The sequence below is a fragment of the Elephas maximus genome, chromosome 20, assembly GCF_024166365.1.
Source record: "Elephas maximus indicus isolate mEleMax1 chromosome 20, mEleMax1 primary haplotype, whole genome shotgun sequence".
NCBI classification, from domain to species: domain Eukaryota; kingdom Metazoa; phylum Chordata; class Mammalia; order Proboscidea; family Elephantidae; genus Elephas; species Elephas maximus.
In genome coordinates this window covers 38225365-38238867 of record NC_064838.1, presented here as the reverse complement: position 1 = coordinate 38238867, position 13503 = coordinate 38225365, and the positions used below count along the sequence as shown (strand labels likewise).

General features: G+C 50.6%; 1 protein-coding gene across 2 annotated transcripts in view; it reads left to right on the top strand.

Moving 5' to 3' along the window:
* The window catches only part of PLXND1 (plexin D1), a 63612-nt gene that overhangs the window by 14270 nt on the left and 35839 nt on the right, over positions 1-13503 (top strand). For both annotated transcript variants that reach the window (XM_049862413.1, XM_049862414.1), the window contains exon 2: positions 11786-11962. In XM_049862413.1, the coding sequence (XP_049718370.1) occupies positions 11786-11962 (177 nt within the window). The remainder of the gene's footprint in view (positions 1-11785; positions 11963-13503) is intronic.

Here is a 13503-nt window from a genome sequence, read left to right as displayed (position 1 = left end):
GAGGAGTGGGCACAGAGGAAATGGTAGCTGCTTATTGTTTCTGTTGTTGATATTATTATTATAAAGCTGTCCTTTCTCCACCTGGGGTTGGATCTCTGAGCTGGAGTGTGGGCAACTAGAGAGAGAAACCACCATGGCTGCCTCCATGTCCCTAACATGGGACCCAGCCCAGAAATGTCTGCTGAGGGTCTCAAGGCAGCCCTATACTCTGAGCTGTGCCCACAAGCAGTTGTGGGATGCCTCAGGGCCCAGCTGAGGGGGTCTCCTCAGAGAGCCTGCAGCCAGGCAGACAGGTGGACCTAGGCCAGCTCCCACCCTCAGGGGGTTGGGAGGAGGGTGTGAGTTTGCATCTCTAAGTCCCCCAGTCCCAGGAGGGCTAATGTTTCCTCTAGAGGCAGCTGCACTCTCAGCTTCTCTAGGCCTGGAATCTCTCCTTCAGGGGAGGAAGCTGGGACAGAAACTTCCAGGATGGGGAGGACCAGGAGATGTAGCACTCTGCCACCCCGCCCCCTCTATTAGAGCAGGCAGGAGAGAAGGACTTTTCACTTGGGCCAGAGGAAGCATCACGGCTGCCCATCCCACTCTGTGCTCCCCTGGGACCTGGGAAGAGGGCTGAAAATGCAGCAGCCAGGCAGGCGGAATGAAAAACAGCTTCGAAAAGGGGGAGCTTGGGGTCTAGGGGCTGCATCCAGCTAACAAAACAATGGCTGCTTGAATCAGAGGCTGTGGCAGTGGTTCCTAGGCGGTCCCTGAGCAGAGCAGGCCTCATTCCCAGCTCCCAGCACCCTGTCCTGGGTGAGGGTGGTACTTCTGGTCCAACCTCAGATGTTTGACTGCGGGAAGCACTGGGGTGGCTCGTGCTGCGTGGCTTACCCTGTCTTTGGGAGTCCCTGAAACTCTGCCTGGTGGCCCACATAGCTAACTAGGAACATTTACTGAGTACCTATAGAGTTCAGTATTGAGGGCTGCCGTGGGCTGCGTCCTTTCCAGTGGCCCCATATGGTGGCAGTTGTTATTGTATCTGTTTTACAGATGAAAAGACTGAGGCTCAGAGAAGATGGGCATACCACAGTGAGTTAAGAGCCAAGTGACTTGGTGTGTGTCTTAGTTATCTAGTGCTGCTATAACAGAAATAACACAAGTGGATGGCTTTAAAAAACAGAAATTTATTCTCTTACAGTTTAAGAGGCTGGAAGTCTAAATCAGGGCCCCAGCTCTAGGGGAAGGCTTTCTCTTTGTGAGCTCTGGGGAAAGGTCCTTATCTCCTTTTAACGTCTGTGGGCCCAGCATTCCTTGGAAATCTCCACGTGTCTTGGTATCAATCTTCCCCTGGGTGTAGGAGGTTCTCAGCTTAGGGACCCCAGGTCCAAAGGATTCGCTCTGCTCCTGGATCTTCTTTCTTGGTGGTAGGAGGTCCCTCTCTCTCTGCTTGCTTCTCTCTTCTGCAAGATAAAAGCTGATGCAGGCCACGCCTCAGGGAAACTCCCCTTATATTGGATCAAGACTGTGACCTGAGTAAGGGTGTTGCATCCCACTCTAATCCTCTTTAACATAACCTAATCTTATCTCATTAACCACAGGAAGAGATTAGGATTTACAACAACAACACCAAACCTGTTGCTGTCGAGTCGATTCTGACTCATAATGACCCTCTAGGACAGAATAGAACTGCCCCATAGAGTTTCCAAGGCGTGGCTGGTGTATTTGAACTGCTGACCTTTTGGTTAGCAGACGTAGCTCTTAACCACTACACCACCAGGGTTTCCAGGATTTACAACACATGTTGTTCTTAGGTGCCGTCGAGACGGTTCTGATTCATAGTGACCCTGTGCACAACAGAACGAAACGCTGCCCGGTCCTGCGCCATCCTTACAATCCTTGTTATGCTTGAACTCATTGTTGCAGCAACTGTGTCAATCCGCCTTGTTGAGGGTCTTGCTCTTTTCCGCTGACCCTGTACTCTGCCAAGCATGATGTCCCTCTCCAGGGACTGATTGATCCCTCCTGACAATATGTCCAAAGTATGTAAGACGCAGTCTCGCCATCCTTGCCTCTAAGGAGCATTCTGACCACACTTCTTCCAAGACAGATTTGTTCGTTCTTTTGGCAGTCTATGGTATATTCGATATTCTTCGCCCACACCACAATTGAAAAGCGTCAATTCTTCTTCGGTCTTCCTTATTCATTGTCCAGCTTTCACATGCATATGATGCGATTAAAAATACCATGGCTTGGGTCAGGTGCACCTTAGTCTTCAAGGTGACATCTTTGCTCTTCAACGCTTTAAAGGGGTCCTTTGCAGCAGATTTACCCAATGCAATGCGTCTTTTGATTTCTTGACTGCTGCTTCCATGGCTGTTGCTTGTGGATCCACGTAAAGTGAAATCCTTCACAACATCAATCTTTTCTCTGTTTATCATGATGTTGCTCACTGGTTCAGTTGTGAGGATTTCTGTTTTCTTTATGTTGAGGTGCAGTCCATACTGAAGGCTGTGGTCTTTGATCTTCATTAGTAAGCGCTTCAAGTCCTTTTCACTTTCAGCAAGCAAGGTTGTGTCATCTGCATAATGCAGGTTGTTAATGAGTCTTCCTCCGATCCTGATGCCCTCCCTGTTCTTTGTACAGTCCAGGTTCTCTGATTATTTGCTCAGCATACAGATTGAATAGGTATGGTGAAAGAATACAACCCTGACGCACACCTTTCCTGACTTTAAACCAATCAGTATCCCCTTGTTCTGTCTGAACAACTGCCTCTTGATCTATGTAAAGGTTCCTCATGAGCACAATTAAGTATTCTGGAATTCCCATTCTTTGCAATGTTTTCCATAATTTGTTATGATCCACACAGTCGAATGTCTTTGCATAGTCAATAAAACACAGGTAAACACCCTTCTGGTATTCTTTCAGCCAGGATCCATCTGACATCAGCAATGATATCCCTGGTTCCACATCTTCTTCTGAAGCCAGCCTGAATTTCTGACAGTTCCCTGTTGATATACTGCTGTAGCCATTTTTTGAATGATCTTCAGCAAAATTTTGCTTGCGTGTGATATTAATGATATTATTCTATAATTTCCACATTCAGTTGGATCACCTTTCTTGGGAATAGGCATAAATATGGATCTCTTCCAGTCAGTTGTCCAGGAAACTGTCTTCCATATTTCCTGGCATAGATGAGTGAGCACCTCCAGCGCTGCATCCGTTTGTTGAAGCATCTCGATTGATATTCCATCAATTCCTGGAGCCTTGTTTTTCGCCAGTGCCTTCAGTGCAGCTTGGACTTCTTCCTTCAGTACCATTGGTTTCTGATCATATGCTACCTCTTGAAATAGTTGAACATCGACTAATTCTTTTGGGTATAATGACTCTGTGTATTCCTTCCATCTTCTTTTGACGCTTCCTGCATTGTTTAATATTTTCGCCATAGGATCCTCCACTATTGCAAGTTAAGGCTTGAATTTTTTCTTCAGTTCTTTCAGCTTGAGAAACGCCAAGCGTGTTCTTCCCTTTTGGTTTTCCATCTCCAGCTCTTTGCAGATGTCATTATAATACTTCACTTTGTCTTCTCGAGCTGCCCTTTAAAATTTTCTGTTCAGTTCTTTTACTTCATCAATTCTTCCTTTTGCTTTAGCTGCTGAAAGTTAGAGAACAAGTTTCAGAGTCTCCTCTGACATCTATCTTGGTCTATTCTTTCTTTCCTGTCTTTTCAATGACCTCTTGCTTTCTTGATGTATGATGTCCTCGGTGTCATTCCACAACTCGTCCGGTCTTCAGTCACCAGTGTTCAATGTGTCAAAACTATTCTTGAGATGGTCTCTAAATTCAGGTGGATATATTCAAGGTCATACTTTGGCTGTCATGGACTTGCCCTGATTTTCTTCAGTTTCAGCTTGAGCTTGCATATGAGCAATTGATAGTCTGTTCCACAGTCAGCCCCTGGCCTTATTCTGACTGATGATATTGAGATTTTCCATCGTCTTTCCACACATGTAGTCAATCTGATTTCTGTGTGTTCCATCTGGCGAGGTCCATGTGTATAGTCGTCATTTATGTTGGTGAAAGAAGGTATTTGCAGTGAAGAAGTCATTGGTCTTGCAAAATTCTATCATTCCATCTCTGGCATTGTTTCTATCACCAAGGCCATATTTTCCAATTACTGATCCTTCTTTGTTTCCAACTTTTGCATTCCAATCTCCAGTAATTATCAATCCATCTTGATTGCATGTTCAATCAATTTCAGACTGCAGCAGCTGATAAAAATCTTCTATTTCTTCATCTTTGGCCCTAGTGGTTGGTGTGTAAATTTGAATAACAGTCATATTAACTGGTCTTCCTTATAGGCGTATGGATATTATCCTATCATTGACAGCGTTGTACTTCAGGATAGATCTTGAAACGTTCTTTTTGATGCATCTGTCAGTTTGTCCTACTGTGTGTTGCTGTGATGCTGGAAGCTATGCCACTGGTATGCAGATACCAGCAGGGTCACCCATGGAGGACAGGTTTCAGCTGAGCTTCCAGACTAAGACACACTAGGAAAAAGGACCTGGCAGTCTACTTCTGAAAAGCATTAGCCAGTGAAAACCTTATGAATAGCAGCGGAACATTGTCTGATATAGTGCTGGAAGATGAGCCCCCCAGGTTGGAAGGCACTCAAAAGATGACTGGGAAGAGCTGCCTCCTCAAAGTAGAGTTGACCCTAGTGACATGGATGGAGTAAAGCTTTCGGGACCTTCATTTGCTGATGTGGCACAACTAAAATGAGAAGAAACAGCTGCAAAGATCCATTAATAATCAGAACCTGGAATATAAGAATTATGAATGTAGGAAAAATAGAAATCGTCAAAAATGAAATGGAATGCATAAACATCGATATCCTAGGCGTTAGTGAGCTGAAATGGACTGGTATTGGCCGTTTTGAATCAGACAATCATAGTCTGCTATACTGGGAATGACAACTTGAAGAGGAATGGTGTTGCATTACAACACATAGGACAATTATATAGATCACAAAATGGAGGACAATCACACAGTACTGGGAATCATGGCCTATTCAAGTTGACACATAATTTTGGGGGACACAATTCAATCCATGGGGGACAGCATGTCAGGAGCCTTGATTTCTACATCTATAAAGTAGTTACATAACAAGGGTGTGTGCACCCCTGGGTGACTATAACATTATGCTGTGCATGGTGCCTGCATACTGTAGGTCCTTGATTCAGCCAGGCCTCTGGCCCTGAGGCTGGGGCCTGGCCCTTCAGTCTGTGCCCAGCTCGGCCAGCACAGCCTGGAGATGTGCCAGTTACAGGTGGGTGATCGTCTCAGGCCCAACCCTGTGTTTTCACTCAGAGTGGCCTGACCAGGTGGTTCACACAATCCTTCCAGATGGTGCCCAACTGGCCTAGGTGACCTCAGTGCCCTGGGGCTGCAGGGATCCACTTCCTCCAGAGGGAAAACTGAGGCAGGCCTCCCTGAAACTCTGAAGGGCCATCCTCAGCCTCTGTGTCCATTGCCATTTGTCTATTCATCTTGCCTGGTGCAGGCAGCCTGGGATCAGACAGGGAATTGCTGCACTGTGCGTCCTGGGGAAGCCTCGGTGCCTCAGCTTCCCCAAAGCACTCCCCTCTGTTACTTTTACTCTTTGGCTCAGGGCCAGACCTCCTGACTGTTGTTCTCTGGCCCACTTGGCCATCCCTAGCCTCTCCAGGAAGCGAGCATCTTGGTCTCCGGCGGGGAGGTGCTGCTATTTCCTTTCTCAGCAGCAGGCAGCTTCCTCCCTGGTATGGGGGCTGTTGCTAGAGGCCCCCAGAATCCAGTCTGTCCTTCCTTCTCCCAGGGCCAGCACACACAGGCCCATGGCTCCTTCTAGGTACCAGCCTACCCTCAGTGGAGGTGTCAGCTCGGTGGACCCCATACCCACAGTGTTCCCAGAGCAGCAGGTGTGGGTTTAGTTCCTGACCTGACCACATGCCAACTCCAAACATCTGTAGAAGGGGAGAAGGGTGGTGAGGAGTAAATGGTATTTCAGGAGGGGTGAGCTTTGCCGGAAGCAACAGTCCAACAGGGTTTAGTGGTTCTTTTTTAAAAATTTTTTTATTATGCTTTAGGTGAAAGTTTGCAGAACAAATTAGTTTCGTATTCAAAAATTTATACGCAAATTGTTTCATGACATTGATTTCAATCCCCACAATGTGTCAGCACTCTTCCCCTTTCCACCCTAGTTTCCCTGTTTCCATTCCTCTGGGTTTTCTGCCCCTTCCTGCCTTCTCATCTTTGCTTTTGGGCCAGTGTTGCCCATTTGGTCTTGTATATTTGATTGATCTAAGGAGCACATTCCTCACAGGTGTTATTGTTTGTTGTATAGGCCTAACTAATATTTGACAGGAAGGTGAACTTTAGGAGTGGCTTCAATTCTGAGTTAGCAGGGTGTCTGAGGGCCATAGTCTTGGGGGTTCCCCCAGTCTCTGTCAAACCAGTAAGTCTGGTCTTTTTTGTGAATTTGAATTTTGTTCTACATTTTCCTCCTGCTCTGTCCAGGACCCTCTATTGTGATCCCTGTCAGAGTGGCCGGTGGTGGTAGTTGGGCACCATCTAGTTCTTCTAGGCTCAGGCTCATGTGGTCCATTAGTCCTTTGGTCTGATTGTTCCCTTGTGTCTTTGGTTTTCTTCATTCTCCTTTGCTCTGGACAGGATGGGACCAATAGATGTACCTTAAATGGTAAACCAAACCCATTGCTGTCAAGTCAATTCCGACTCATAGTGACTCTGTAAGACAGAGTAGAGCTGCCCCACAGCGTTTCCAAGGAATGGCTGGTAGATTTGAACTGCTGACCTTTTGGTTAGTAGCTGAGTGCTTAACCACTGTGCCACCTTTTTTTAGGCCTGGCATTTGAGGTGTCCTATCATATGCCTGTCAGACCACCATTAGGTACCTTGCCTGGTCCCTCCTTGCTCCCTCTCTCTGGTCACTGTTTTTGGGCCTCTGCCCAGTCCTATTCTCGGGGAGCTCCTAGCCTGATGGAAACAGGGCTTGCATTCACTCAGGTCCTGGTCCTGAGAAGGGACACACAGTTGGGCTTCAGTGGGCAATTGATGAACAAATGCAAAATTGCTCCACTCAGGAGAGCCCAGGAGGCTGTGCTGTCCAAGCTGAGGCAAAAGGAGCAGACAAGACAAAGGCGTGAGTGCAGGTAGCCACAGAGGGGCACGACCAGATCAAGCAGGGCCTTGAGGGCCCAGGAGTAAAGTTGGATTTATGTTGAGGGCACTGAGGAGCCATCAAAGGATGTTGTGCTGTGGAGGGGACACACCTACTTTGCAGTTTTTTTTTTTTTAAATAAAATTTTAATTTTGGAATAATTTTAGATTTACAGGAAAGTATCAAAGATAGTACAGAGAGTTTTCCCTTCACCCAGTTCCCCCAGTTGTTAATGTCTTACATATTACCATCGTACATTTGTCAAAACTAAGAAACCAACATTGCTACATTACTGTGAACCGAACCCCAGACTTGATTTCACAAACGTCCTCTTTCTCTTCCAGGATCCAGGCCAGGATCCCACACGGCACATAGTGTTTTGCAGTTTTGAAAGCTTCCTTTGGCTACTGTGGAGGGTGAATTGGAGCAGGCTCAGCTTCGGGAGGTGGTGGGGGGTGGGGGTGTGCTCCAAGCAGTCCAGCCCCCAGCCAGGGTGCCATGAGCGCAGGCTGCCCGGCAGTCTGCCGTGTAATACCGAAAACGTGTGTGTGTGCGCGCGCGCGCGCGCGCGCGCGTGTGTGCTTTCAGCTCTGTGGCAGGAAAACTTGCCTTTCCCGGGGTCACCGCTCAATAACAATCAAAAACTTCAAGCAGGAAGGTGCCTACACTTCCAAGCACAGAGCTCTGACAGCCGGTGTGGTCTGTACCTGGGCGGAACCACTGTGGCCTGCAACCTGCCAGGTGCCCACCATTTATGCCCTGTCAGCCTCAGTGTGCCACGTGTGGTGGGACTGAGGTTTGGTGGGGTCTGTGGGTAGGATGCTAGGCTTGAGAAACCGGCTGTCTAAGCTCTTGCTCCAAGTGGCTCTCTGGGGAGAGAAAGGCAACACAGTTACAGTTGGTAGTGAAATCAATACCTCAGAGTTTTAATGGGAGAGTGGGCAGAGCTGAGCTGTGGCCCCGGGAGGCCACCAGCTGGAGGAGGAGGGGGTATCCTGTCTCAGCAGCCTGCTCTCAGAAAAGAGCAGAGGCCATCCACCACTGGTCATCCCATTTTAGAGAGGGATAAACTGAGGTTCTTAGAAGAATCAAAACTAGCAGCCAGATGTTGTCTAGGCCTGAGTAGCTGCCACACACAGTAGGCACTGGTCCTGTAGTGCCTCAGTGTGGCTGTGTTGCTCTCAATCTCGCTACTTGGAGAGGAAGCGTTTGAATACAGTCATTCACATGTTAGTCAAAATTAGTTTCCTGTCTTTAGTAAATACCACACAGCACAGTCTCTGCCCTGGAGAAGCTCACCTGTGAAAGATAATGTGACAGTGGTTGCCAGCTCAGCGCCCTCACAGAGGAGGGGAAATTTTGAGCAACATCTTGAAGAATGGCTAGAAATTTGCTGCTTGGGCACGCCTGGAAGAGGGAACAGCCTGGCTCATGACAAGGAGAACTGAAGTGCCTGGGGAAGTATGAGTGACTCAGAGGTGTGGGAAGGGTATTGGCTATTGAGGGAACAACACTTATGAAGGTTCTGGAGTTCCCGGGCCGGGGGGAGGGGGGTGATGGGGTGGGGGGGATGTGGCCACGTTTGAGGAACTGCAGAAATTGATGTGGACAGAGCAGAGGGTGGGGCAGAGGAAAGAGGCAAGATTTGAGTCCTAAGCAGCTGGCAAGAGCCAGATCGGGAAGGGGCTGGAATGCCAGGCTGGGGAGCCGGGACTTCATGCTGAGGACAGTCAGGAGCCAGGGGAGCGTTTACGTTAGGGAGGGAATAACCAGCTTTGTGCTTAGAAAAGTGACCCTTGTGGACTGGAGGGGCAAGACAGGGGCCAGAGGGGGCTGCTATGATAATGCTGCCCTCCCCCTGCTCTCAGGGGGATTTGTGTTTTGAAAGCTCGACGCTAAATGAGACTTGAAGGAGGGCGGTGCTAGTGGTGGGATTGCAGGCAGTGTGATAAGGTCAGGGTGGTATTTTGGGCCGGTGGAGCTAACGGCCCCTGGAGACCAAGTTCGGCTGAGGCCACGCTCAGCAGGACGGCTGCCTGGTCTCCAAGCCCACAGTCCCCATTCCCGGGCCTGCAGCCCCGCCCCCAGCACAGACAGCACTTCCCGCCTGCCTGGTGGACGCTGGTCCCAGCTTCCGTTTCTGAACTAGCCCAATTGCGCTTCCCTGGCAGTTGGAGAATCAGCTTCCCCTCAGAGCACAGATCGTTTGGAGCAGCCAACAGCTCACTTCTCCTTTAAAATTTTTTTTTAATTTTATTTTTAGGATAAGAAAAAAAAAGTTGGGGGAGAGGCTTTTTAGAAAATTCCTTCGGTGCAGAATTAATGGCTTGTGAATGTCAGGGCGGGTGGGCAAGAGCTAGGTTCCCAGTGCTCTCCGCCTATCCTGGCCCACAAATCACCCTGTGCTGGGCACCTGGTCCGCTTTTCTCAGGACCCCCACTCTGGCTGGACGGAGCCCCCCACCCCCCAGGGCCCAGCGCAGAACACCTCAAGGGTGTCATCTGGGTCTTCCCTTTCCTTGCCACCCCTTCCAAGATCTGGCTATCCCAGAGCTCTGGGAGAAAATCCTGTCCCTGGGGCATGGTTTACAATCTTAATTTTAAAACAACTTATTTTTTAATGACACAAGTAATCCATATTCAGCAAGGGAAAGTTATGTAACCCTGAGAAAAACCGTCCACTGCTTCCCTCGCAGCAGCCTCAGGCAAGCATCCACACCCCTGCCCACAGCTGGGGGCTGCCCCACCTCCTTCCTGCAGCTGCCAGTGAGAGGCAGCTGGGGAGATGGGTTTAGTGCCCATCTTCCAGGGCTGCCCCCCACCTCAGCACACACAGGATGAAGTCAGGTAGGCTAGGCCTAAAGCTGAAGGACAAACCAAAAACCAAACCCACTGTCGTCAAGTCGATTCCCACTCATAGCGACCCTATAGGAGAGAGTAGAACTGCCCCATAGAGTTTCCAAGGAGCGCCTGGTGGACTCGAACTGCCAACCTCTTGGTTAGCAGCTGTGGCACTTAACCACTACACTACCAGGGTTTCCGATGCTGAAGGACAGGAAGGAGCCAATTATATGACAATCTGGGGAAGGGCATTCCAGGCAGAGGGCACAGCAAGGGCAAAGGCCCTGGGGCAGGACCCAGCTTGTCATGTGCGAGTAACAGAGATGAGGCCAGAGTGCTGCAATAGGGGTGAGGGCGGGAGGAGAGAAGGTCATGGGGGCCCTGGTGGGAGGATTTAGGATTTATTCTGAGTGTCAGGGAAGCCACTGAAAGGTTTTAAGCAGGAGGAGACCTGCTCTGCATGTCACTAAGGGGTGGGTGGGGTCGCTCTCCTGGCTGATGTGCTGAGTGTGTGTGCTCAGTCCCCTGTTGGGTGCTGAGGTTGAGTCCCCTTTTCACACTTATAAGCCATTCTGTGTCCAAGTCTGTGGACCTGCACAATGATCTTTTCCAAGGCACTTTCTGGAGTCTGGCTTTTACCAGTTTTACATTTTTTTGTACAGATTGCATAGGAACCTTTGAAAGGACTAATAAGACCAGGGAAAGGTAGGGGGAGGCAGGAGAAAGTCAAGGGAGCTGCCAGGGACTGAGGGTCCATGCGGGTTCCCATGAAGTGGGGCTCATTTGCCCTTTGAGGGGCAGGGGCATGCTGGGTGTGGATGGTGAGGCTGTGCATTTGGACACACCTGGCCTCCATCCTGCCTCTCTCCACTCCATGGGTGGCCCTCAGCAAGCCCTTTCTCTCAGCCTCAATTTGCCCATCTGTAATGTGGGCAGATGTAATGTGGGGATGTGTGCTTGTGAAGGAGGGAAGGGCCTCAGCTTGGGGCAGGCCTCAGCCTGCAGTTGGGTGAGCTGCTGGTGTCAGAGCAGGGGTCCCTGCAGCAGGGTCTGGGAGGAGGGCACACCAGGCTGCTGTGGAGACACAGCTGTCCAGGGCTACAGAAAAACACAACTGAGGCAGGAGGGAGACCTCTGTGGGCATCAGGAAGTAAGTTGAGGCAGACAGTGGCCTCGCATGGTCTGATGTGGCTTTGGCCAGCTAGACAGAGGACAGCTCCAAGGGCATGAGAGTGGCTCGACCTACCTGGCTTCTTGAAGATGCAAACCCGACCTGGTCCCTTTGCCAGCCCTGCCTGGCCAGCTGTTGTTGTTGTGTGTGGTCGAGTTGATTCCAACTCATAGTGACACTATAGGACAGAGTAGAACTGCTAATAGGGTCCCTAGGCTAAAATCTTTACAGGAACAAATCGCCAGGTCTTTTCTTCCACGGAGCACTGGTGGGTTCAAACTGCCAACCTTTCAGTTAGCAGCCAAGCACTTAACCATTGCGCCACTGGCCCCCAAAAGCACCCTTAAATATTAGTTCCTTTGGGCAGCTCCACGGCCCAAGCCTCGGTCAGGGCGCAGGCTGGACCCAGGAACACGGTTCCTGCTTGTGTTTGGGCCTCAGTCCAGGCTGAGGATATAAAGTAGGAACAAGACTTTAAAGCTCAGATGCTGAGGCCAGAGACATCAGCTGGCCGTACACAGGGAGCCAAAGAAGGTTCTGGAGCCAAGGTCTGACCTGTTGTTTCCCTTCCAGCTGCAGCCGGAGCAGCTGGACTGTGGAGCTGCCCACCTGCAGCACCCCCTGTCAGTCCTGAAGCCCCTGAAGGCCACACCTGTGTTCCGTGCACCTGGCCTCACGGCTGTCGCCGTGGCCAGTGTCAACAACTACACGGTGGTCTTCCTGGGAACAGTCAGCGGGCGTCTCCTCAAGGTAGGGATGAGGGGGAGGTACCAGGGTTGGGGGCGAAGGAGGGCCCAGCTCCAGGCAGTCTGTACACACGGCCTCTCCCAGGCCCCACATTATCCTCCGTTTCTCCTGTCTGCCTGGCACTTTACAGTTTACAAAGCATTTTCAAGTCTGTGTTTTCCATTATTGCTCATGGTAGTAGGGGCTCATTGTATAGAGGAGGGAATCCAGGGCTGGGACAGGGCCCTTCTTGTGGGGTCTCCAGGGCTGGGGCTTTGAGGCTGGGTAGATCTGAGTTCAAGTCTCCAGGCTCTGCCTCTAGCTGGCTGTGTGACCATGGACAACTTTCTTTCTTACTCTGGGCCTTGGTTTCCCCATTTGATAAAGGCTGTAAGCCCCTGCCTCTTGAGACTATTGTGGGGCTTCGATAGGGTAAGTGGGAGATCTTATTCCCATGTCCTCCTAACCCCGCCCGGCTACCTTCTGAAGACCCCCCAACAAGGTAACTGGTTTCCCTGAGGTAATCATTACCCCGGTCCCCAGCCTGAGATCTCCGAAGCTGAGGAGGAATATGTAGAATCGAGTGTCTCCACTATTGGGAAGGATGGGCATAGTGGGGCCTGTATGGCTCAGGTAAGGCCCTGGACCTGCCCCCACCCAACCACCTTCACCCTCCTACTGGGGAGAGCCAGCTGCCTGGCACAGCTCCACAGGGGCACCAGGCTCTGGCCTCATTGACTCAGATGGCTAATCCAATTCTCTTCAGCTGCTGGCAGACGCCACAGACAGGCGGGCAGGGTTAGGGGTCAGCCTCAGCCACTCCCAGCCCCAGGCGCTTGTAGGGGGCAATACCAGGCATGGGAGCAGGGGGTGGGCACAGGGTGGGTCTGCTTAAGCCTTGAACCCCTGTCAAGAGTCCTCAGATGGTAGAGGCAGAGGTCAGTGGTATCTTAGTCTATGTGGCCTGGGATGGCTGCTTCTCCCCTCTAAGCTTCAGTTTCCTCCTTGGTCATGGGTCAGAGTCTACCAGGATGGCTTGTCTGCCCGTGGAAAGCAAGGAGCTTTCCTTGGGTCCTAGGAGTCCCAGCCCTGTGAAGCAGCAGTCGTTAGGCACTACTGTTTACCCATTGCCTTGATGGGCATATCACGGGCATCTCACACTTGGTGAGGGAACCATAGCCACTGGGCTCATTTCATAGATGAGGAAATAGAAGCTCTGAGAGGGGAGATAAGTGCCCCAAAGTCACCCAGTGGGAGCTGGGGTTGAGTACAGGGCCAGCTGACCCAGAGCTCACACCAGGGCCGCCTCCTCTCACCCTGTGCTGCGTGGTGCCAGCCTGCTACAACTCTCCCCTCTCAGGATATCAGTCCTGACATCCAGCCCAGCGTCTGGGCCCAGCAGGTACTCAGTAATGAGTGAAGGGTGGAAATGGACTGAGTGCCTGCTGGATGCCCTGGGCAGGGAGAGGGGCAGTGGGCTGAGCCTGGCCAGGCAGCCCAGGACAGGCCCACAGCAAACTCCAAAAGAGCCACCTGGGCGAGATGTCTCAGGGTCAGAAGCAGCC